The sequence below is a fragment of the Penaeus chinensis genome, chromosome 25, assembly GCF_019202785.1.
Source record: "Penaeus chinensis breed Huanghai No. 1 chromosome 25, ASM1920278v2, whole genome shotgun sequence".
NCBI lineage: Eukaryota > Metazoa > Arthropoda > Malacostraca > Decapoda > Penaeidae > Penaeus > Penaeus chinensis.
The window spans coordinates 2912126-2935953 of record NC_061843.1 but is presented as its reverse complement, the minus strand read 5'-3'; the positions used below and the strand labels follow the sequence as shown (position 1 = coordinate 2935953).

At 36.3% G+C, this 23828-nt stretch overlaps 2 protein-coding genes across 3 annotated transcripts; one reads left to right on the top strand and one right to left on the bottom strand.

Moving 5' to 3' along the window:
* Positions 1–6661: 6661 nt before the first annotated feature.
* LOC125038746 (cancer-related nucleoside-triphosphatase-like) lies at positions 6662–11521 on the bottom strand. The gene is made up of 5 exons (XM_047632320.1): positions 11313–11521; positions 8889–9051; positions 7913–8009; positions 7500–7694; positions 6662–6852 (listed from the first exon to the last, which is right to left on the bottom strand). The coding sequence occupies exons 1-5, from the start codon at positions 11347–11349 to the stop codon at positions 6775–6777; spliced, it is 570 nt and encodes a 189-aa protein (XP_047488276.1). The 5' UTR covers positions 11350–11521; the 3' UTR covers positions 6662–6774.
* A 630-nt stretch (positions 11522–12151) lies between these two features.
* On the top strand, positions 12152–20189 carry LOC125038745 (endonuclease G, mitochondrial-like). 2 transcript variants are annotated; one of them, XM_047632318.1, is made up of 9 exons: positions 12152–12272; positions 13319–13559; positions 13819–14012; positions 15107–15230; positions 15357–15455; positions 16774–16886; positions 17328–17409; positions 18106–18204; positions 19659–20189. In XM_047632318.1, exons 2-9 carry the CDS (start codon positions 13341–13343, stop codon positions 19761–19763), a joined length of 1035 nt encoding a protein of 344 aa, XP_047488274.1. In that variant the 5' UTR covers positions 12152–12272; positions 13319–13340; the 3' UTR covers positions 19764–20189. The 2 variants fall into 2 exon arrangements, with proteins under 2 accessions (XP_047488274.1, XP_047488275.1); XM_047632319.1 differs by lacking the exon at positions 15357–15455.
* The last annotated feature ends 3639 nt before the right edge of the window (positions 20190–23828 follow it).

Here is a 23828-nt window from a genome sequence, read left to right as displayed (position 1 = left end):
TAGGGAGCATTATGATAAAGTATTGTGGCGAAAAGGGCAAAAATGAGTTTAACGATTAGGAAAAGTGTACAGAACAAGGGGATGAAAAAACGGAAAAGGAAAGGGGGAGAAGAAAAGACAAATGCAAAATTAGTTGAGGCGAGGGCTGAGGACCAAGGTAGAGGTGATCCCCCCACATTGGCCCTCAGTCCCCGTCCCCTATGACCCCCACGACAACAGGGTGTTGTGAGGGTATTGTGGACTTTGTCTTTAAGCGGTGATATGCAGCGGATATATTAATTTCGAGGTAAATACAAGGCCAGAGCAGCTATACCGGTGTTGTTTAAGACGCTATTTCTTATGCTCTATGATATGGCGGTGTCCATTTCCCTCTATCTCTGTGCGTCGCTCTCGGTAACATTAACTACTCAGAAAATATATGCAAACGACTGAGCGAATGAATCTAAGAAACTTTTTTTTTTCTATTTACTTCCATCGATGCGAAATTGCTGACTTTGAAGGTGCGGACTGTTTCCAGATAGTTAAGAAAGGAAGATACAGTATACTTGCTTACCTTTTATCTTCCCTCCGTATCGCTGGTGGGTCCTATCAAACTAGTAGTGCACTAAGTTCATCCAGGACTGCAATTTTCCGTTCACCCGATATCCTCCCCCTCTCAAAATAATGCACTTGAGTTCGAAGCAAGGAAACATGGCTTCGAATCAGAGAAAAATGGCTTCATAATCTTCGGTTGATGAAACGATGCTCTGCTTACGTAACCACAATACATTGAATGAAGGGAAACTAAACCAATTTAATTGATGTCAGTTCTGTGCTTCCGAACAACCAAATTACTGGAGAGGAAACTAATAAGTGCCCAGAGAGGGATGGAGAGGTTGATGCTGGGAATTAGCCTAAGAGATCGGATGAAGGCGACGTGGATCAGGGAACAGACAAAAGTGGAAGATATACTCGGGAGCATCAGAAAGAAAAATATACAATGGGTAGGTCATATTTCTCGGAGACAGGACGACAGATGAACAAAGAAAGTAACAGACTGGGTTATAGATAACATAAAGAGGCCAAGCGCCAGACCAAAGACAAGATGGAGCGACGAAATAACGAAATTTAGGGGCCAAGATTGGAAACAAAAACACAAGACAGACAAAATTGGAAAAGACTGGGAGAGGCCTACGTTCTGCAGTGGATTAATTCAGACTGATGATGAGATATATTATTTGTGTATATGTATATATACACATACATATATGTGTATCTCTCTCTCTCTCTCTCTCTCTCTCTCTCTCTCTGTCTCTCTCTCTCTCTCTCTCTCTCTCTCTCTCTCTCTCTCTCTCTCTCTCTCTCTCTCTCTCTCTCTCTCTCTCTCTCTCTCTCTCGCACACACACACACACACACACACACACACACACACACACACTCAGAGTGGCACACCTAGGGACGTGCTACGTAGCTTTTGTACATTTCTCTCCTCGTGCGTGTGTGTGTATGTGTGTATATATATATATATATATATATATGTTATATTGAGAGATAGATAGATAGATAGATAGATAGATAGATAGAGATCTATTCTGCCATGTGTATTTTTGTGTGTTTTCGATTTGTCTTGTCACTCACATAGATTTAATGAGTTTGGTTTATTATTCTCCACTTATTATCCTGCAGTCGGCGATCCACTTGATATGAAATGTCCTCAAGATTAAGCAATAGAAAAGTAGAGAGTATTTGGAGCGCGTTCCATGATAATGCAAAAATATGTGTGATTATATAAAAATCAAGGAAAGTGGGATTCTGCAAGTCCATAGGGCAAAGTAGGGGTTAACCTAAAGAGAAAGGGGGGGGGGGGGTTAAGGGTAATCAAATAAAATAATAGTTTCAGGAGAAATGTCAGTAGGGAGAGAATCTAGGGAAGGGAGCTGTTGTGAAAAAAGTAACGTGTGTATCAAGTAGAAGCGGAAGGAGGGGGTGATGCAGGTGAAGCAGGAAGAAATGGGATGTGTTGGGTGGGAGTGGGAGGAAAGAGTGTAGGGGAAACATGAGTAGGGAGAGGACGGATGTCTTGAGTGCAGAGGGAATGGGAGCAGAGAGACAGAAGGATGGATGAAGTGTAGGCATGTTAACTTGGGTCATGAATGTTCCGAATGTCCTCGAGTTTTTGAAGTGGAGTTGGATGGGGAGGTCTGAATAACGAAGGTTTACATTAGAGGGGAGGAGGAAGAGGTTAATGCAAAACAGAATGCGGTAGGAGATGGCGTGGAACGTTCAGCTTGTCCTATGCAATGAATCGAACGAGAGGGAGAGGGGTACGTGCCGGAGGAGTGTGTTTGGAGTGTCTGGATTTTGAATAGTAGTAGAGATTTGGGTGTCTGGATTTAGAATGGCAAGTGGGGGTAATAATCCGTGGATGGCATACGTGAGAAACGTGGTTAATGTGATATGGACATAGCAGCGGAGTGTGCTAGAGTATCTGCCTATTCATTGCCAGGGATTCCAACATGGCAGAGCATCCAGCAAAATCTGATTGATTTATGGCGTGTGAGAGGTAGAACAACCAGTTTTGAATCTTACAGACAAAGGGATTGGTCGAATACATGTACTTTATGAGCGATAATGAATTACGGGAGTCAGTAAAATAGTGAAAGAGGAAGAAGGGAGCGAGTATGTGTTTTAAGACAAAAACGAGTGCGTACAATTCTGTAGTAAGGACACTGGATTCAGGAGGGAGGGGGTATTTGAAAGTGCGAGTTGGGAACGTAACTGCGAAACCAGCACTGGAGGTGGGTTTGGAGCCATCAGTGTATACATGAATACTGGAGGAATGAATGGAGACATGGTCAAGGAAATGGACAAGAAGGACAGAAGGGGAATATCTGATTTTGGTGGGTCAGGGAAAACAGAGGAGCAAATACGGGGGTCAATATAAGCCATGGAGGAACGGAATGGACAGCAAACGAAGAGGGGTAAAGGGGGGATGGGTTTATCCATTCCTTTCTCCATGCGAATGGAGAAAGGAATAGGCAAACGTGGAGAAGAAGCAAAGGTAAGGAGTAGGGATCGTGGGATAGTTTGTTTGGTGAGGGAAAGTTGGTGGAAGCGAGCATAGCATTGGAGAGAGAGAAGGGGACGGTGACGAGAGCGAGTGTACAAGCTTTCAACTGGAGAGGAGCGGAAGACGCCAAGGGCTAAACGAAGACCGCAATTGGTGGATTGCATCAAGATGAACAAGAAGGGAGGTTGAAGCAGAGTAGTAGATATGACATCCATAATCAAGAGTAGAGAGGATCAAGGTAACATGAAGATGGAGGAGAGTTTTGCGTTCTGAGCCCCAGGATATATGGGAAAAAGTCAGTAAGATTCGGAAGCGGCGGCGAGCTTTTTCTTTAATGTAAAATATATGTTCTCACCAGGACAATGGTTAATGGTTAAAAACAGAATAAATGTCTAGACATCTAAGGTCTAGACATTTACTATACCTATAGGAAGGTATAGTAAAGGGTAGTGAAGGGCGGTTGAATTAGTGGTTAGTTGCTATACGTCAGCTATCTAAATTAATATTGAAAAGTTTAAAGGAGTTGATGAGTGAATGGGTTAAGGTCGGGTTAGGTAAAGGGGTTTGATCAATTGAAGGATATGTATGCGTCTGAGGAAGGAGAAAAGGTTGTCAAAACAGAAAGTGTTAGATTCTGTAAGGATGTCTGATAGGTTGGGAGGATAGCAGAAAGCAGAGGTACGGGCTGCATCAAAGCGTGGACAGGACAATAGAATGTATGGAACTGGAAGGGGGACATAACATAGGGAACGTAGGTGGATCAGAATGTGAAATTATATAGGAGTGTGTTAGACGGATGTGGCCATGATATAAAGTGATTTCTGATGGATAAGTATAGACGAGATATAAAGGGAGTGTGAGGAAGAGACAAAATGGTAATTGGGAATGGGTACAGGAGGATGTGTAAGGAAAGTCTCTTGAAGGCAGATAATGGATGGGTTAAAAGAAAAAAAAAATATGACGAAGGTCAGGTCTGTGGGAACGGAAACTACGAATATGTAGGAGAGCTATACTTTAGTTGATCTATGAGTGATAACGGTTATAGTGCGTGTTGGAGAATTTGAAGGGGAAGGAGCTAGGGGGTGAGATGAGAAATGAGAGGGGGGAGGTGGTGTTGTATCAGGAGGGGAATCAGGAGGTGGAGGATCTGGGGAAGGGCATAGTTAAGACATAAGGGATTCACGTGTGTATCCAAGAGGGAGTGGAAGGGATAGAGGGGATGAAGGGAGGGTTAAAGTAGGTGAAGCTGGAGCAGGGGGGGGGGGGGGCTGTGTTGGAAGGGAGTAGGAGGAAGGGATGTAGAAGGAGGATGGGTATCGACAGTCACTTTTAGTGCGGAGGGAGCAGGAGGTGTGGAATTTGAGGGTGGATAAGGGGTTTCGGTTTCAGTTTGGGACTCGAGTAAGTAGTTTTGAATAGAGATTGAAGTGTCTGGATTTACAGTGGCAAAAGAAATTGACTGGGGAAGGTAGGAGGAAGAAGTGGGGGAGTAAGATGTAGGAGGGATAGGTATAGGGGAGAGTGTAGGAACGCCTTGGTAGGGAGGTGGAGGGGCAGAGCGAGAAGAAAAACTTCGGCGACGTGCTTCCTGCATTGCTTCTCGTAGAGTGAGTCCAAGTCTGAATCTGAGAGTTGACAACTCAGACTCAAACCTGTAGGTGGGACAGCCCCTATAATATACATTATGAGGGCCGCCACAGTTGGCACATGTGCGTGACTGCAGAGCAGCTTGATCGAGTATGACCAGGTTGATCACAAAGAGGGCATCTGGCTTTGGAACGGCAGTGCTTGGCAGGATGTCCTAAATGCCAACAATTTTGACATTAACGGAGAGGAGGTTGATATGGTCGGACAGGGAGGGATTCTCCACCAATGTAAACATTTAAAGGGAGGGTCCTGTCTACGGAAAGTAATTTTGGCAATGTTAGTGGGGTTCTTACGATGACCTCTGGAAGGAATGGAGTAGCACTGTACTGATATCGCATCATAGCTCGTGAGGCAGGCGAGTAAGTCTTCTCCACAATCTGACCAATTTTTGTTATAGATAGGGCTGTTTGCTGGGGGAAATTGACAGTTCCGGTTCAAGTGTTGAGGGTTGGGTGAGGTTCTGCAGGAATGGGGTTACCAGAGAGATCAGTTAGAGTTGATAATGCTATAGCTTGGTTTTCAGATGTTACTGTGACGAGACGGGAATGATTGGGTTGGCTACAGAAAGAGACTTTGCCTACTTGTTTTTGGAGACATTGCTGGAAGAGAAGAGTGTTGTCAGAGTAGGGAGCTGTGGGAGGGATCACGAAAAATCGGTCTCATTTGGCTGGGCTAAATAAGGTATTTAAGTTATTTGTAGAGATGGGGGTAGGAGAAGGACGGGGGGGTGTGGAAGAGGGAGTAGTGTTGAGGGAGGTAGTATTATGGAGAGGTTTAAAGGTGTAAAGGTGTAAAGGCTGTAAAGTAGTAATATGGGAGAATGGGGTAGTTGATGAAGAAAGTTGTGGAGGTAGAGGTGATGAAGTTGAGCATGATGGGAGAGTAGGAATGTCTCCTGGAGATTGAGTGTTGACTTGGGTGGATAATGTACTAGTAGGCATTGAGGAGGGGGTAGCAGTAGTTGTGTTTGGAGCAGTGGTCAAAGGAGAGCCTGGGATCGGGGAATTGGGAGAGTTTGAATTGGTAGGGTTATTTGATGAAGGGGCAAGCCTCATTACCCCTAATAACGATGTAACATATTCATTATTGGCCATGGTAAGCCTGGAGTATGTTGGGGAGAGAAAAGGTCCACCCTTCAGGGTCCCCTTAAGGGGTAAGGGCTAGACAACTAAAACAGGAATACCGTGCCCATGGCTCTCTCTAGCTGTTCAGGACTGGCACAGAGTCACCCTTTCATCCTTTCAGCATAGCTCTCACACCTTAGAATGTGGATAGTGGAAGGAGCTGGGGAACGGGCAGAAACAAAAAAGTAGGAGGGGAAAAAAGACCATGCAAAATTAGTTGAGTCGAAGACCGTGGCAGGGGACCTACAAGTGCGTGAGAAAAAAAGATGGAGAAAGAGTTGGAGGTAGAAAAGCAAAAGCTCAGGAAGATACTGATGATATTGCAGACTAAAGGAACTGGCAGAGAGCTGGTATGGATGTGCCAGAGACAAAGATGGTTAAATCATCAACACATAGTGATGACTGGGCCCCTGGTAGAACTGATACAATGTCATTAAAAGCAAAAAGGAATAAGGTGGTGCTGAACACACTGCCTTACAGGATGCCTTTGAACTGAGGGAAGGATGATGTGGAGCCTCAGTCTCCATCTCCTAAGCCCCCTCCCCCCACACACACACACACAACAACGATGAGTATGGGATTGTGGACATGCATGCAGAGCTTAGGGAGGATATATTTCATCTTTTGATCTCAGGTTTTAAAATTCTCTTCATATTTAATAATTTGTGTGGTAAGATTTTTACAGTCTTTGGGAATTGTAAAGTATAGCAGGTATTATTTTCTAAATTCTATTCTAAATTTTTTTTGGTGCACACATGGGCACACCCACACATATGTTTAATATCAAATATAAAATATCAGTATTTCATACCAAATCATGAAGGATAATAAAACAATATCAATTGTTAAGATAACATATATCTTCTTTTTATGACTTCATCATGAGCTTACTTTTCTATTTCACTCAAAGGCCTTAATACAATACGCGAACTTCATGGTAAAAGTTCCAAATATCACTTTCCCAATGATGACATCAGCGTTTTTATAATCTCCTCCTTGAGACTCTCATCGTCCCTGTTTGCCTTTGAAAGCTGCAAAGAAACAACATTTACATTAAAATCTCCCATTATATATTCATGGATAAAAAAAATATTGCAACTTTGTATATAAAACTTACTGTGGTTTTAGAGTTATTTCTTGTGGAAAATGTTCATCTTATATACCATTAAATACTGTATATAATAGATAAGCTTTCATCATTTCTTAAAATCTTATCTTATAAAATAAGCTAGTTTAAGAAGCTTCCTAATCAAGCTATGTATGACTTTCATATTTTGCAAATAAGTAGTTGACAATGCAATGTGATTTTGAAACACAAAGCAAGCCATTCTTATCACAAAGCATATGCACCTTATATTCGAGTCTACTTACACATCAAAAATGTCATAATAGGAATTTAATTATAAATTATACCAGACAAGATACCTGACTATGAATGTTAAAACTGTACCACAATGAAATGATGGTCTGATTTTACTATACTTTAACTGCATTTGTAATTCATGGGTACTTTTTAACTTTTAATAAGAAATATTGGGAGTAATATGACGGGTGATATGAGAAAGGGACTAAGTAATGGAAGAATCCTTTAGTGTTTAAATTTTATCATGATAGTCATAACATGCATTATTTTCTGAAGTGACTTAATCATATTTAGTTATTTCTCATTCATACTCACATTTACTAGGAAGACATTCTTGCCGTTTCTTATTTGCTCAACCAAAGGAATTGGTTTTCCCTTCGGAATTGGTATTGTTGTGAGAACTGTTGCATCAGGTTGAGCAAGAATCCTCTGTACACTTGTTACAAATCCTTGGCTGAACATTTCCATCTTTCCTATTTCATCCAATACTAAGACTTGAGGGCTAGATGGCTGTAAAAGAAAGAAAGAAAGAAAGAAAGAAAGTCTATATATGCATATATATATGTGTATAGAAGAAGATTCAATTTTCCAGGGTGACATATTAAAAGTATTATCAACATTTACTAAAAAAATTAAAAAATGAAGGCATATATTTTTATTCAATACTGCCGCTTGCACTATCCTTACTTTAAAATATCACAAAAAATTTGATGTTAACGTCGACATACCTGAGTTCGCAGAAGAGGCAGAACGAGAGATTCAAATGCTGGGACGTCGACCACATACTGGCCAACTCTGCACTCCCTTCTACTGCCATCCTGTGGTCTGTGAATTAGCCTTGTGTCACTCTTCTAATTAATAAAAATACACACAGACCTTTTATGAAAGCATAATTGTGTATGTCTTCAAGAACCAATTCATGTTGACATTAGTGTATGTTACATGTCAAAGAATAAAAAAATTGTACTGCTATGTCAAAGTTTATTTCACAAATACTAGAAAGAATATTGCATTGACTCTAGAAAGCTTCACAAAAAGCATAATGAAACAAAAACTCTCAATGAAAAAAAAAAAGAAAAAAAAAAGTATAAAAATGCCAGATATTCAAAGAAAATAATAACCATAATCGAAACTTCAGTTCAAAGTTTGTTTTATTGTAATTCTAAGAAAACTAGCCAGGTACAGGTAGCAAATCTATAATTATTTGAAATATGAAGAATAATACATCTATATTTACATCTCTATATATTCATAAGTATTCACCAAAAATATGCATGACTTCTTAATTATACATATGGAGTTACAAGATAAGGTTAAGTGTTGAGTAATATCCACTTCAGATGCAGAGAAAATGACTGTATGACACATACAAGCATGACAAATTCTTTATTGTATTATTCTTTCTTTACCATATATTCAACAAACAAGTGAAGATATTCTAATATTATGAAAGGAAAAGAACAATGTAAAACTCGACAAAACATCTCAAGAACAGAATCTGAAATTTAAAACTACCCCAAGACATATTACAGAGTCAATCAGGTGTTGCTAAATGATATACATATAAAAATTGTGCATTAAGATGTGCATTTAGTATTCTACTTGCTTCTAAAACCTCAGGCTTCTTGTATTGAATCTACAAACTCTCCTTTTTTACTGAGTCTATAATATCATTCTCTTCGCATTCCATTCATAATAACTTACTTGACCCTGGAGAGTATCCCATTCTTGCCGTCCAGAGTCACCACGTCAAATCCGATCCTTTTGCCTCCTTGTCGGACTTCCTGGGTATAGAATCCACTACATGGTACACCAGCATCTTTTAAGTTCTTCACTATCTTCTGCACTAATGTTGTTTTTCCAACACCTGTAATAGAAGGAAAAAATGGGAAGACTGAAGCATATGAAATACTGAAAAAGTTATATAATCCTACTTTTCAAATATGACCTACTTCACAGATATGACTGTCTGACTCTTCTAATTCATTATCAACTCTTAAAGTATTCTTGAAAATATGATATAGTATAAATATATATGGTCACATACATATGATAATTAGCACTGCATACAATGCTAAGAAAGAATCATATAATATATTACTGTATAAATTGGATTGCTTGGTCATGAAAGTTATCTTCCATTGTATCTATTACTGTTATCTCAAGGCTCAAAACTCATGAACACAGATTACTCTTATGCTTACATTACCTTCTCTTATGCTTACATTACCTTCTGAAATCTCTGACAGTTTATTTATTTTACTTTACTCTTTTATGTAAAAGTGTCTTGGTGGGTTATGATGCCCAAGTACTGATCTAGTGCTCAGTAGTTTGAGTAATACAGTATTATTACTTGACTCTTTTTATTTTTCTAAAATAATGAGTGACCTTTCTACACTGCAATGTACTTTTTAAAAATTAAATCATTTCAAGAACAAAGTAAGGCTTTCAAGATGAAAAACTATCATGATTACCATGGTAATGCAGAAATAAAGCAAAAACAATGGTAAAGCCTAGGTAGTGTTATGAAAGCAAGAACTTGCAAAGGTATGAACATCTCCTTCCATGCCTTGGTCATGAAAACTAATTAACTCCTCACATGTCCAGTAGTGAGACTGTGGTGCTTTCACATAAACAGAATATCCAAATATAAGTTCAATTTACCAATTATATATGTTAGTTTTAGTGTGATTAAAAAAGTCTATGTGAAAAGTAAATATGAGTTGAGGAAAAATAAATTCAAGAAAATTTAGATACTATAACTCAAAATTCACAATTGATTCCCAATCTTGACACAGCTTTGTCTGCTTGACAGCTATCCATGTTTCAAGAGAAATAACAAATATAACTATAATTAAAATTCTCTGATCAAATATGCCTCTATTAATGTATAAGAAACATAATTAAAAATTTATGAAAAATGTAAGCTTGAGAGAGAAAAAAAAAAATACTCAAACATTGCAATATCATTATCAATTATTGACCATGAAGGAGCCTCCTATATATCAAGACCAATGGTTCCCAGCCTTTTTTATTCTGTGGCCCCCGACCAATGTATAATAATCTCCATGGCCCCATTCAGTATCTGTATCTTTTCAGATTTAAGTATTGCTAGTTATGAATAGTATACCGGTAATTATATCAATTCCTATAGGACAATGACACATTATAGAAAGATTCCAATTAATTAATGATATCAATTCCTATGGGACAATGACACATTATAGAAAGATTCCAATTAATTAATATTTTACAGATAGCTATACGTAGGTACTGCAGGGAGATAAAGTAAAGTTTAATTCGATGTCCTAATTTTTATACCGCTCCATGCCCCTCCAGAAAATACCCTGTGGCCCCTAGATTAGGAACCCCTAATCTAGAATGAACAGACTATATATATATCAATAGTCTAACTGGAGTCCATGTTGATTCCAACCAACAAAAACTGTCATAATGACACTCATCTTAAATCAATTTGCAAAAATGAAGGATAAAACGACAAACAGATATCAAATAGTGATTAACCACAACCCCATCAAAGGCCAGCAAAGTTCCGCTATCTGTAATCCAGAAAAAAATAGAGCTTCTACTCCTCTCTGCTATAATTCATCATTAAATAATGAACAAAGATTTAGGGGCAAAGGGGACGGGGTTAATGGCCTTTGCTGGAGCACAAAGGACAGGGCATTTTCCTGAGGTGCGCACTTTCTAGAATCCCCCTTTGTTGTTTATCTGTATCATTAATCTATTCATTATCATAACTATCTAACTTTATGAAAAAAAAAAAAACACTTATCATTAGCAAATACTATAAACATCGTTTTAACTTCTGCAAATTCTATCCCAGAGATATATATCAATTTACGTTTTAGACTGTTTGTAAATGCTGATAAAAAAAGAAAATCAGAGAGTAAAAATCTATATAAAATCTATATAAAAATCTATATAAATAAATATGAATAAGAAGCCTGTGTAACCGACAAGTCTTGGCAGTGAACAATTCTAAAAGTTAAATATTCAAGGAAAAACGTAATAATCTTAGAAGGATTATGCATTTTACATGGTTAAAAGGTCTCTTAGAAACAACATCTCAGGTTATTATTGCATGACAATTAATAATATAATTACCAGGAGGTCCCGTTATAGCCACGTGTTTATATGACATTATCTTCCTCTTCTCTCTTCTTTTGTAGAATTTTAGACTTTTGAATAGTCTCTATCCCCAGAATCTATTTTCTTCTTCTTTTTCTTAAATTATCTCTATTCGATTTGCTTTTTTCAAGAAGATTTTGGTGTGGAATGACATTATGTTCCTGCCAAAACTTCTGTCTTCTTTAACGTTATAGAAAACGGAAGAAGTTTAGCGACAACTATTTTATTTCAGGAATATTTTTTTTGTGTGTGTTTTATTATTATTATCATTATTTGAGAGTGGACGATTAGTGTTATTGGTGATGTATTTGTCATTATCATTCCTTTATTAGCAGTACCAGTATGATTTTTTTTTTCCATACTGTGATTATCCTTACATAATTATTGATGGTTATCCTAGATTCAGAACATAATACGCTATTTTTCAAACATTAGTAAATAATTATGATAATACATATAACATCCTGTCAAAAATTAAAGATTATTCATCAAGGATTATACAGATATTATGGTTGATTATATAAAAGAATAATCTTTGCAAGGGAACCTCGTATTTGCAAGGTCTTATTAGAGATATATACATACATATTCTACACTAATCCCTCTACATATTAACAAACAAAAGCAAACAAAGAATCTATACATATTCAGAACTAAAAGAATATTTATAAGTCACCCGGAATGACTTTAAAACCAACCCTTATAATTCTATCTTATTCCCCTTTCTTTTCTTTACTTATCTCCCACGTTCTTCACCTTACTTATCTCATAGTATATTTGCACATCATATATCAATTTTTCTCTCTCTTTTATTTTATTTAACTCTTATTTTATCTCCCAGTTCCTTATTTATAGTCAGGTCGCCTCCAATAACACTCCAAGGGACGTGAGCTGCTAGTGTTTCACGTGTATTTGTTGATTCTACTTAAATTAAAGGTAATTTGGTGGTTAATTAAGGAATTAGATGTCATTAGGACTTTGGGGGACCATGGGATAGTCGGTATGTGCTTAATACTGGATGACTGTAAAGGTTATTCAACTCAAAAGTGAAGTTGATATGCATAACACTCAATATGTTGATGATGCATTAGACTTATTACTTATATGCCGGAGTGGCTCGTCGGTATATGTTGAGACTTTGGCAGCGAAAAAATAAGGTATTAATTGTAAGAAAGGTTTAAATCAACGATGTTTAGTACGAATAAAACTAATATTACAAGTTCTATTGGTTCTTCTTACTATGTGAGTAACTCCAGCTATATCGAGGTCTATGCTTCATCATTTCGTAAAATGAATATTCTAAATGTTCGTTTAGTTCTGATTATATATATATGTATATATATATATATATATATATATATATATATATATATATATATTTCATTGTTTGATTTTGTTTGTTAAATTGTAGAGCAAAAAATTTAGTAACTTTATATATCTTTATTCTTTTACATAATAGCAATTATCAAAAATAAACCCATTATGCATAGACTGGCTTGATTTAAGAGATAATGACTAGTAGTTATGCATGATAAGGTTTTTAGTGTTGTATTAGAATTGTTTTTTTTCTTGTTGAGTATACATGGAGGAGGTTTGTTGACCTTTGCCAGAGCGCAGTGGCATCATGTGATTTAATTCTGATAATAAAAAAAATAAAAAAAATGTGTTGTTTTCCATAATGTGTCAACACCATTTTATGAAGTAGTGATTATCATTTTGGTATTTTATAAAGCAGTGTCATCTATATTCCTAGATCTTGTGTCCTGTTCTAGATAATTGCATAGCAGAGAGCCTTTTCTGTTGAAAATAATGTTTGTTATCATCTCTTACTTGTAATATGCATGCTATACTTCATGGTCACTGTTACTGTCATGGGCAAAACTATCACAGTAAAAGGCTCCTGTTAGCTGGGGAGTGTATTGAAGAAACATCAATTGAAAATCTTGAAATATGAAGACTAATGTTATACAATTGCCTTTCAGGTGCATTGCTTTTTTTTAAACAATGTCGGTGCTGTTTCGTAAAATATCGCAAGTTGCGGTCATAGGAACAGCTACAAGTATAGGCTGGCTCTTAGGCTATAATAAATCACATGAGAAAGTGAGGGTTGGCATCCCAGGCATTGAAACAGTCTCAGCGGCTAGTCATCAAGGCAGTGTTATTAACACACAAGCACCAGATGTTGTTCCTTTGCCGGCTCCAAATGCTCCACGGATAGCACAGGTATTTCTCAGTGGAATGGGAAGTTAGTCTATCCTTGTAATATAAGTTTAATGATTGTAAGATGATCAGATAATTTCTATTATTCTGTATATGAAATTTCATTATACTTTCCATTTATTTTAGTGCTTGTTATGTGATATTTTCATTATGAATTGAAATGTTAAATGTAAATATCGAATTGTAGGATTACAGAATATGTGACTAATTGTTTAATTCAATGTTGTCCTTTCAGTGTATATAAATATGTATATTTTTTCAGATCATGCGATTTGGTTTTCCAAGTTTGTCAAATGTAAGATCACTGAATGACTTTGTTTTGTCATACGATACAAGAAATCGCATCCCATACTGGGTCTGTGAACACCTGACAGCAGAAAGTGTAGCAAAAAATCCCAGTGTTGACAGAGCCAAAAGTGACTTTCATGAAGATACTTCAGTTCATCAGTACTTCAGGTAGGCTGCACAAAGAGAGAGAGAGAGAGAGAAAGAAAGAAAGAAAAAGAAAGAAAGAAAAGAAAAGAAAAGAAAAGAAAAGAAAAGAGTAGAGTAGAGTAGAGTAGAGTAGAGTAGAGTAGAGTAGAGTAGAGTAGAGTAGAGTAGAGTAGAGTAGAGTAGAGTAGAGTAGAGTAGAGTAGAGTAGAGTAGAGTAGAGTAGAGTAGAGTAGAGTAGAGTAGAGTAGAGTAGAGTAGAGTAGAGTAGAGTAGAGTAGAGTAGAGTAGAGTAGGGCAAAAAAGGGAATATAGACATGAGAGGTAAAGAAGGCAAGGAATAGAAGGTAGGAATGGAGGAAATGAGAGGGTAGGAGAAGGTAAAAGGGCAAGAGAGGGAGAGAGGAGAGAAGGAGAGTGGGTAGGAGAGTGGGCTAGAGAAGGAAACAGGGCAGTCAAGAGAGAGGGCAAAGGAAAGAGTGAGGGCACAGGAGAGAGAGAGAAGGCAAGGGAAGGAGAGGGATGGGTGTAGAGGGAGAGAGGGCAGGGTAAATAGAAGGATCAGGATTAGAAGAAGGGACAGGAGAGGAACAGGAAAGGGGGGAAGAGGATTGGGAAGAGAAAGAGAACATGGCAAGAAGGGGAGAGAAGCAGGAAAGGAGCAGGAGAGGAAGAGAGGGCATGAAAAGAGCAGGAGAGGGGGAGAGAGCAAAGAAGAAACAGGGGAGGGAGAGAGGGCAGGAAAGAGAGAGGGCATCAGAGGTAAACTGAGCAGGAGGCAATAGAAATGGAGGGAGAGTGAGATGGAAAGGGGGAGGGGGAATGGGAGGGGATAGGTGATAGGTGACATTTAGGAGGAGGAGAACTGTTATGAGGGGAAAAGGTGGTGAATGATAGTTTTGTAAGCTTTTGAAAACAAGATTTCTATTGTTTTGGTAGTTACATTACCACAGACAGTAGTCTGTTAGATTATGTAATTTTGTATGTTATACCTTAACAATATGTTTTTTAGCTGTGACCATTTGATAAAGCTGATATGTATATATATATAAGATATACATATAGACTCTGCAGTCTGCCTCATTTATCCCTCATTTCTTATCTCTTCCTTTTATAAGATCTGAAAATCGTGATTACAAAGGGAGTGGTTATGATCGAGGACATTTAGCTGCAGCTGGTAATCATCGCCGATCCCAGGAGGATTGCAATGAAACCTTCCTCCTTTCTAATATGTCACCACAGGTAAAATGACTACACACTAATTTTTGAACAAGCTACCCTCCTAACTCTGTTGCCACAGTAAGGGGTTATTACAGAAATGAAAACCTGTATGAATGCAACATTCTGTACTTTAAGTAATCCTTCCAGGTCGATTCTTCAGGTGATGTGTTATCCTCTTGTGATAGAACTGATCTAGGTACCTTCTACCCCCCTGTCCTTACTGAAGCGAGAAAGATGAAAACACAGGTAAAGTGAGCAGGACACATAGGGACTTTGGTATTTGTAGAGAGATGTTAAAACCCAAGAATGAAAAAGGAAAGAAGGTAATACTACTCTCATACTTAAACAAGAAAAAAAAAACATAGACATGATCTAATAACATGTGCTAACAAGAACATCAGTTTTACTGTAAAAGCATTATTGGGAACAGGCATGATTCTTCCTTGTTCTTTTGGCTAATATTAGGAGTGGTTGGGTATTCCTCATCTGCTTCTTTTCACAAATGTGTTTCAGGATGACTGAGTAGATTATTATGAGAGGTCTTGGGGCAAAAGTTTTAGGATTAGCAACAAGGATGTGTGAAGGATAGTTGATTGGACCCCCCAAAAAAAGGAAGTTATAGGATAATTGTCAAAATGAATAGGTCAGATTTAAAAAAAAAAAAAAAATCACTTAATAATGCTAGTCTGTCTTGTTCTCATATTAGTTTGGCATTTTTTCAAAATAGATGAAAAGCCTTCAGAATTTTTCATATCTTCCACCTTAAAGATATTAACATGATTTACTGTGTGTACAAAAAGAATTAATAATTCTCATTCATTCCTTTCTAAACAGTAGTTCCAATGTCAGATCAAGGATTGCACTGTAGGCACCTTAGAACAAAAAGTAGTATTCCAATATCTAATGATTTTTTCAGAAATATTTCAGAGGCATTGGTTTTAGAAGGCTTAAGGAAAAACAAGGGTTAAAACAAGATAGAGAATTGAAATTACATAAAGAAAAAATGGATAATGTTGTTTTTTTCAGCATAACTAAAACTCCTGATTGATGGCAAATTTCAAATATATGTTCATACACAATGGGAGTTAACAAGTTTCAGTAAAGATTATTTCAGCCCAGATTCTTCAAATTAGGGTATTTATAATAAGTTTTTTCTTATATATCACTTGCCCATAATATCCTCCGTATCCAGCATATATAAATACAGGAATTGCCTTATTTCATCCCTGAGGGATTAAGACTTTATTGGTAGAAGAGAAGATTATTATTATTATTAACTTTTTTTTTCAGATTTTCTTTCCAAACCCTTTAGTTTATTTCTTTACAAATATCAGTTTTCAGTACTAAACTATGTTTCCTTATCATACCTGTCTTTGGCTTTGTTATTAGCATTTCTTAATTTTCCAATAGGGTAATGTTATCTACATGAAGTAGATATGCAAATTATTTACAGCTGTTCATGATGATACTATGAACTTACATGATATTGCATTTAGTTAACTTGTACATGAATACAGTATGTTTCAAGATGATATTTTGCATTAAGTATAAAGGTTCTTTGCAGGTAGGAAGAGGGTTTAACCGGGACAAGTGGAATGACGTGGAGCAGTATTGTCGACAGTTGACAAAGAGTTATGCCAATGTTTATGTATGTACTGGACCCCTGTTCTTGCCAAGGTGGGTTTTCTGGTAAATTACTTTAGATTTTGATTTTTCTCATGGTTCATTTTGCTAGAGTCAGCAAAGTAAATGTATGTAAGAGATTCGACAGGTGTTAGATTTGTGAATGTTGTGTAATAGTTCAGTTTGTCACAACTGAATTGCCCTGGTCATATAAAGCTATATTTAAAGACAGGCTTTTAAGTGTTCTCTTTGTAGGCTTTTAAGTGTTCTCATTGTAGGATACTTTCACAATATACTCAATTTCATTTCAAAATCTGTGAATGAATTAACTCACTTGCAGAAAGTAAGTACATGATCTCTCCTGTCTTTATATTAATTAAGTAGAACCTTTCTTTCATATTCTCTCACTTTTTGACTTTTGCAAGATATCTAAGCTGTTATTTTAACATTCGTTTTTTAGAAGATAAAATTCCAATAACCCAAGTTTCCTTTTAGACGTGAAGAGGACGGCAAGCTTTATGTCAAGTATCAAGTGATTGGCCAGAATCATGTTTCAGTCCCAACCCATTTTTATAAGGTAAGACAAAGTGTGTATATTTTTCCATCCCAGCTTATTTCTTTAAGGTAAGACAGTGTGTGTATTTTTCCGTCCCAACCCATTTCTATAAAGTAAGACAACGTGTGTATGTATATCCGTCCCAACTTATTTCTTTAAGGTATCGTGGCTTGAACAGTTTTATGCACCCTTACCTTTCTGTTTTTGGCAGGAAGTACCTAGCTTATGTTTCTAAAATCCATATAAATGATCTTAGCAAGGACTGATAGTAGTGTTTAATAGTTTTATAGTAATTTTCACTGATGATAATATTACAAATTTCTGGTACTCTAGAGAAGAAAAGTATATTCGTATTTTTTGACAACTGTTACAAATTTCTGGAACTCTAGAGAAAAATGATATATTCCTATTTTTGGAGAACTGTTAATATTCCAGTGATTTGAAGTTAGAGATGGTTTCCTTTAATATGATTTATTTAAATTTGATTATATGTATTTTGGTATATGTGGTATTTAAGAAGTAGTTGTTTTAAAAGGAATTTGTTCATATTGGCTTCTTTCTACAACATATATTTATATCTAATTATTTGTATACATATAATTCAACAAGTAGTTGTTATAAAAGCAAATATTTATATCTTTGTATCACTCTCATGTACTTGTCTGAGCATAAAAGAACTATAAGATCCTCCTTTCAATCACAATTTTTTTCTTTTAGGTAGTTGTTTGTGAAAGCAATACAGGAGAACTGGACCTAGAGTGCTTCCTGTTACCAAATGTGGCGATTGACGATAGTGTACCTATTGCATCATTCCACGTAAGCAGAATAAATGTTTCTTTGTTGATAAACTGGTAAATTGTAAGGGAATTAGTAGTGCTATTTATATTTTATGCAGTTCAAGTTCAGTTGGTATCTTGTCTTTGAATAATTTTGAAATAACAATTATATGAGGTTGGTAAGATGTTGAAGAGGTTGCTAGGACATAAAGTGCTTTCTTGAAGTGATAATCATGTTTATTGTTTTGGTTTTAGATTTATACAATTTATTATAAAAGAGACTAAGTAAGGATTTCACCACTGAGTGTTGAATAATAAAATACGAGTCAGTTTTAGTTTCACTGTTGGAAAATTTATTTCAAATAGAATTGATAGTTCTGCAAATTGATAATTGGTCTTCATATTGAGGGACAGAATGTGTATCGAGATCCAGTGATTGCAATGATGTGAGATCACGACTTTTATAAATAGTGTAGATTAGAATGTCTGTGAATAGACTAAACACAATCTTCATGCTGGCCTATAGCCATACATAACCTTATAGAAAAATCAAGAAAATGTCTCATTTATAGTAATATGATATGCATAGCATAGGAGAAAAAGAAATGTAATAAAATTGATATTTTATGTGATTGCCTTTATAATCCAATGGCTGTAGTTTTTTTTTTTTTTTTTTTTTTTTTTTTTTTTAAAGAATAGCTGCAAGTCATGTGGAACTGTTCATCCTCCCACCATACAAAATTACTTTGACATATTCAAGGAGGAATTTTTAGTTATACCCTGGCCTGACATTTCCTTCATTTTCAGCTGAAGATTTTTCAACACATATTCCTCGCAGTGTTCTGTTCTCATTACAAGTGTATTGTAACTCTATCAAGATTTAATTGCCGGGTATTTCAAAGCTTTAACAGATATTTGCAGTTTGACTCTTGTCATTTATTTGAGCAAGGGAGTCATATGTGCATTTCGTTCAGAATGTAGGAAGAAATGCAAATATGAATTGATTTTTAACCCAATGCCGCCAGGGGAAATGAACATCAAATGGGGAAAATGCTATGCCTATTTTCTATATTTTTTTGTGAAATGTCTGCCCATAGATGGCTCTGCTAGTGCTCAGCCACAAAGGAGTCAGTTAGTAGACCTTGTGACTGTACCTGATTTGAATTGGTGGGAAAAACGTATTTTTTACTAGTGCCATGAATATCAGTGGTGTTATTTTTATTATAAACATTATAATTATTATAATGATTTTTAACATTAGTAACAGCAAAATAAGATAACGTAAAATATTTCATAAATCAAAGAAAAGGGTGAACGGGCGAGACAGGCAGTACTCGTAACAGGCTCATTGGTGACTTAGTACAAATGTAACCATCTATATGTAAAAACAATCAAACAAGTACTCACAGTGGGCATAGCACGTGCCTACACGTCATACCTGTTGGCAGGGGGTTAACATTAAGAATTTTAAAATCTTGTTTTTACCCTTTTCAGGTTCCTCTAGAAACTATTGAAAGAGCATCAGGCCTCCTTATTTTTGATAAACTCAGTCAACAGAAATTCAAGAAGATTAATGGTCAGAAGGTTGGATGGTTTTAAGAGTAGACATTGACAAGGTGTTGTTAAAGACTCCATTAGCAGTGATGTATTTTTTTGTGAAATTTATTTAATATATGATGATGTAGAATTTCAATTGACTTGCAATTTATGTTATGAAGAAATTGCTTAAAGATATAGGAGTGAAGATTATTATAATTTAGTGAAGATTATTATGATTTTGTTAATTTGTTGCAAAAAAAATCTAACTTGTTAATATTATTGTTCTTATAAAAATTGTTCTGAATATAATGACCAATTTGTTTTATATTTAAAAGCAACATAATTGGCTGAATAGAATTCTTTTGAAATTGTTGATTTGATTTTTTATGGTTTACAGATCATTATGAATTTATTAATTAATGTTATTGCTATTAAAGATACTAGATGTATGATACAAAAAATTGAAGAAAATGAAATAACTGATACTAAGTAAAATGTCTTGTTTTGCTTTTTGTGTCAGTTGTTATAGTAATGTTTGTTTTTCTTTTTTTTTTTTCTTCTTTTTACATAATATAATTTTACCGGCACAGTTGTAAATAGTGTAAATACTGTTACTATGTTTTGGATTAATAAAAAGTGAAATGTTTGTTGTCTTATATATTGTCCTAAGAGTAGTGAATCTACACTGCTTTTAAATCAGGCAATGGATATGCAATAATATTTTATTCAAAATTGATTATTTTATTTTTGAGTGACTGAAATATGAGACAAGTTATCTTCTGATATTTCCTGTATAATAACTTAATATATTATAAACTAAACAAATTAAAACAATGTTTGCATGTGTGTAAAGCCGTGAATGTGCTCTATTTTATCTTTAATGTATAAGCCACACTAATTGTAAAGGTTACATGGTGAAAGGCAACTGAGAACACTAGTGCCAGTAGACAGAAAATGAAAGTAAAATATCACAGACACATGTATTTATGTAGTTTGTCTCTCCCCAACAAATGTCCAGTGGTAGATCAAATGGAGAGGCACCTGTGAAGGTGTGTGTGTGAGTGTGAGAGTGTGTGTGTGAGTGTGTGTGTGTGTGTGTGTGTGTGTGTGTGTGTGTGTGTGTGTGTGTGTGTGTGTGTGTGTGTGTGTGTGTGTGTGTGTGTGTGTGTGTGTGTATGTGTGTGTGTATGTGTGTGTGTATGTGTGTGTGTATGTGTGTGTGTATGTGTGTGTGTATGTGTGTGTGTATGTGTGTGTGTGTGTGTGTGTGTGTGTGTGTGTGTGTGTGTGTGTGTGTGTGTGTGTGTGTGTGTGTGTGTGTGTGTGTGTGTGTGTGGACTTCTCATAAGAAGCCACACAAGAGCGGAATGTCATTCGTGGCTTTTTTGAAACCAATAGGAGTTCCTCATGTTGAAATAAAAGCTGAAAGAGATAGCCAAAATGCGGCGGTGGGATGTATATCAACACCTCAAAAACGGCTAGGTAATGGTGTGCCCCCCTCAGAAATGACACGTCCTTGGATGACCTATGGCGTCAAGAGAAAACCAACAATTGGTCTTATTAGGATGTTGTCAGAACATAGTTTACATAGGCTCCATAGGTCTACGTGCATAGGTGAGTGGGAGAGAGGTTGGAGAGCTGGGCCAACCAATCGCCCTTGACAATAATAACCTCTTTTCTCTCTCCTTCCTCAACTTCCTCTAGAGGTATAAGGTAAAGCAAAGGCTAATAACAATCAAAATATGTTCCAAGATTACCCAAACCTATGAGTTAACCTGAGTGACATAATGATGATCTGTCCGACCATACAGAACAGCAATATCTTGGTCCACAGAGGCAATTGCTTCACAAGGCCATTAATAGAGGCATTAACCTTATCCAAATTTACTTTAAATTGAGTAAATTGATCATGAGCTCTACAGTACACCTACTATCGCTTGAATATTTTAACAATGCCGATGTAGTTCTGTTAACTGAATACAAAAGATCACCTAGATCATTATAGATTAGTGTGAATCCTTTCACCCATTCTGTCTTGCATTTTTTGGAATAACCTTATTTCTCCTGGGAAGTCTCTCCAACATACATACACACGACTCAGTCACACTGATCGGTGATGTTAAAGTTCTGGAGCACAACATAATTTCACTTGACTTCGTGTACCCTTCAAGCATTCCTTTGCTAAACTCTATAACCTCAGAGTCAGTTTGAGCTATGTGATTTGGTAAATCCCTTAATGCAATGAATCCCTTGTCTGTTAGTAACGGAGCTGATACTACCTCAGTCAACTCCTACTTGACTGGTAGGGGAATATGGGGTGTAATAGTGAAGATTAACTCATCACCATATCTACCCAATTCCATTTTGGCGACATCCATAATTACAGCTCCAAAACCTAATGCCTGCAGAACCTCGTTTACCACAGAATCGGTCAACAACCGAGGAGACACGTGACCTGTTAACGCCATCAGTATGACCTTGCAAGCCCGCTGAATTTCCTTATCTAGCGATTCTAGCATGGCTTCCAAATTATCCGTTTTTTTGTTCCATTGAACCTCCCATTTGACCTTCCCGATTTGCCGATTAATATCGAGTGAAAGCTTCCTTTCATGGGAGTCAAGCCGTGCTATCTCCTTAATTATCATGATAAAGTGTATTGGCCATATCTTTCAAAGCTGTAAATTGCTATGATAAATTATATTTTATGGCCACTGTTTGAGCTCCTAAGCGCTTAACCTTAGCTCCGCTACGGTCATCTAAGAGCCCAAAGATAGAGCGGGCAAGTCTTCCAACCCCGTCAAATAGACCTCTTTTCACCCTATTTTTTTTACAATATTGGCTCTCCATTACACCTCTCTAAAACCATTAGTCATAAACACCAATTTATGTGCAGCTAGACGTGTGCATATATATATATATATATACATAATATATGTATATATATATATATATATATATATATATATATATATATATATATACTAATGCTCAAGCTTTATGTATATTGAAACACATATTTATACACACAGACACACACATACAGTACTGGTCAAATTACTTGATTCACCTATGTCAACCCAGGTTATTTAGCGGTTACAATATCCTCTAGAACAAAAAATGATTCTCAGGTGTGTATAAATGTTTATTATTCCGTCAGTTACCACAAAAGGCCTTGTTTGCTTGCCTTGGATGCCACGGTTAGGCTCAAAGGAACTAGAAACCACAAATACGATGTTTTATACAAGGTATATTCCCCCTCTGGCTTTATCAATGCTTTAAGCAATCACTTGTAGAAATCCTTAAACTCTAGTGACACCATTCCTTTATACTGCTATGTATTTTGGTATATCAACATAATATAATGATACTTAAGAAAATATAAAATTGAGAGGCTTTAGCAACTAATCGTGTCGGGAAATATGAGAGAAAAGGTGCACCATCTGCAAAGGAAATCAGGACACTTGATTCAGTGTACAAGAAACGAAGATTTGCATAATCAAATCTATGGTGCGGAGGTCAGTGTAAGAATACTGCGTGCAAAGAAAGCTTGTAATGATTAGCAAGCGACGGGGCAAAAAGACAGAAAAAAATCAACATTACTTTATTCTGAAGTAATTCCCATATAATAAATATCTTCCTCAATTGAAAAAAAAAAAGCAAAATACTAATTATGAAATATAAAAGGCAACACCATTTTTTTTTTTTTTTCAAATCTGGGTATTTGATCAGTTATCGAGTGAGTGATACTTCAACAGTTTTCATACGACAATGTATAATGCCATAATGCAAGTCACAATTACAGATTTCCTTCGGCCAGGTGAGACTACGCTAAAGATTATAAAAGACAGACAACAATTTGTGAGATAACAATCATGCAAAAGAGCTCATCCCGACTACAGGAAGAAGAGTCAGTTTCTATTAACGATTTTGGTCTCAAATAAGGATACTGACTAATGTATATTGTCACAGTTACGAGCAAACTACTAACCCAAAACGACTGTAAATTCATGCAGGATGGCAAGATCTAACCATTAAAAGTTCTTCTTGGTCAATAAATAACTATGAATCTCACTGAAGTATAATCGAATCTTTCAAAAAGAGATCTGTAAAACGGTTTTTAACAAC

What these genes read in the sequence shown, in the direction of transcription:
- LOC125038746 (XM_047632320.1), bottom strand. Translation starts at nt 11,349, where the DNA reads ATGTCATATAAACACGTGGCTATAACGGGACCTCCTG. An exon ending in GGCTATAACGGGACCTCCTG is followed by an intron (nt 9,052 to 11,312) that starts GTAATTATATTA and finishes CTTCTATTACAG; the next exon opens with GTGTTGGAAAAACAACATTA. An exon ending in GGGATACTCTCCAGGGTCAA is followed by an intron (nt 8,010 to 8,888) that starts GTAAGTTATTAT and finishes GCTAATTCACAG; the next exon opens with ACCACAGGATGGCAGTAGAA.
- LOC125038745 (XM_047632318.1), top strand. Translation starts at nt 13,341, where the DNA reads ATGTCGGTGCTGTTTCGTAAAATATCGCAAGTTGCGGTCATAGGAACA. An exon ending in ATGCTCCACGGATAGCACAG is followed by an intron (nt 13,560 to 13,818) that starts GTATTTCTCAGT and finishes ATATTTTTTCAG; the next exon opens with ATCATGCGATTTGGTTTTCC. An exon ending in TTTCTAATATGTCACCACAG is followed by an intron (nt 15,231 to 15,356) that starts GTAAAATGACTA and finishes TAATCCTTCCAG; the next exon opens with GTCGATTCTTCAGGTGATGT.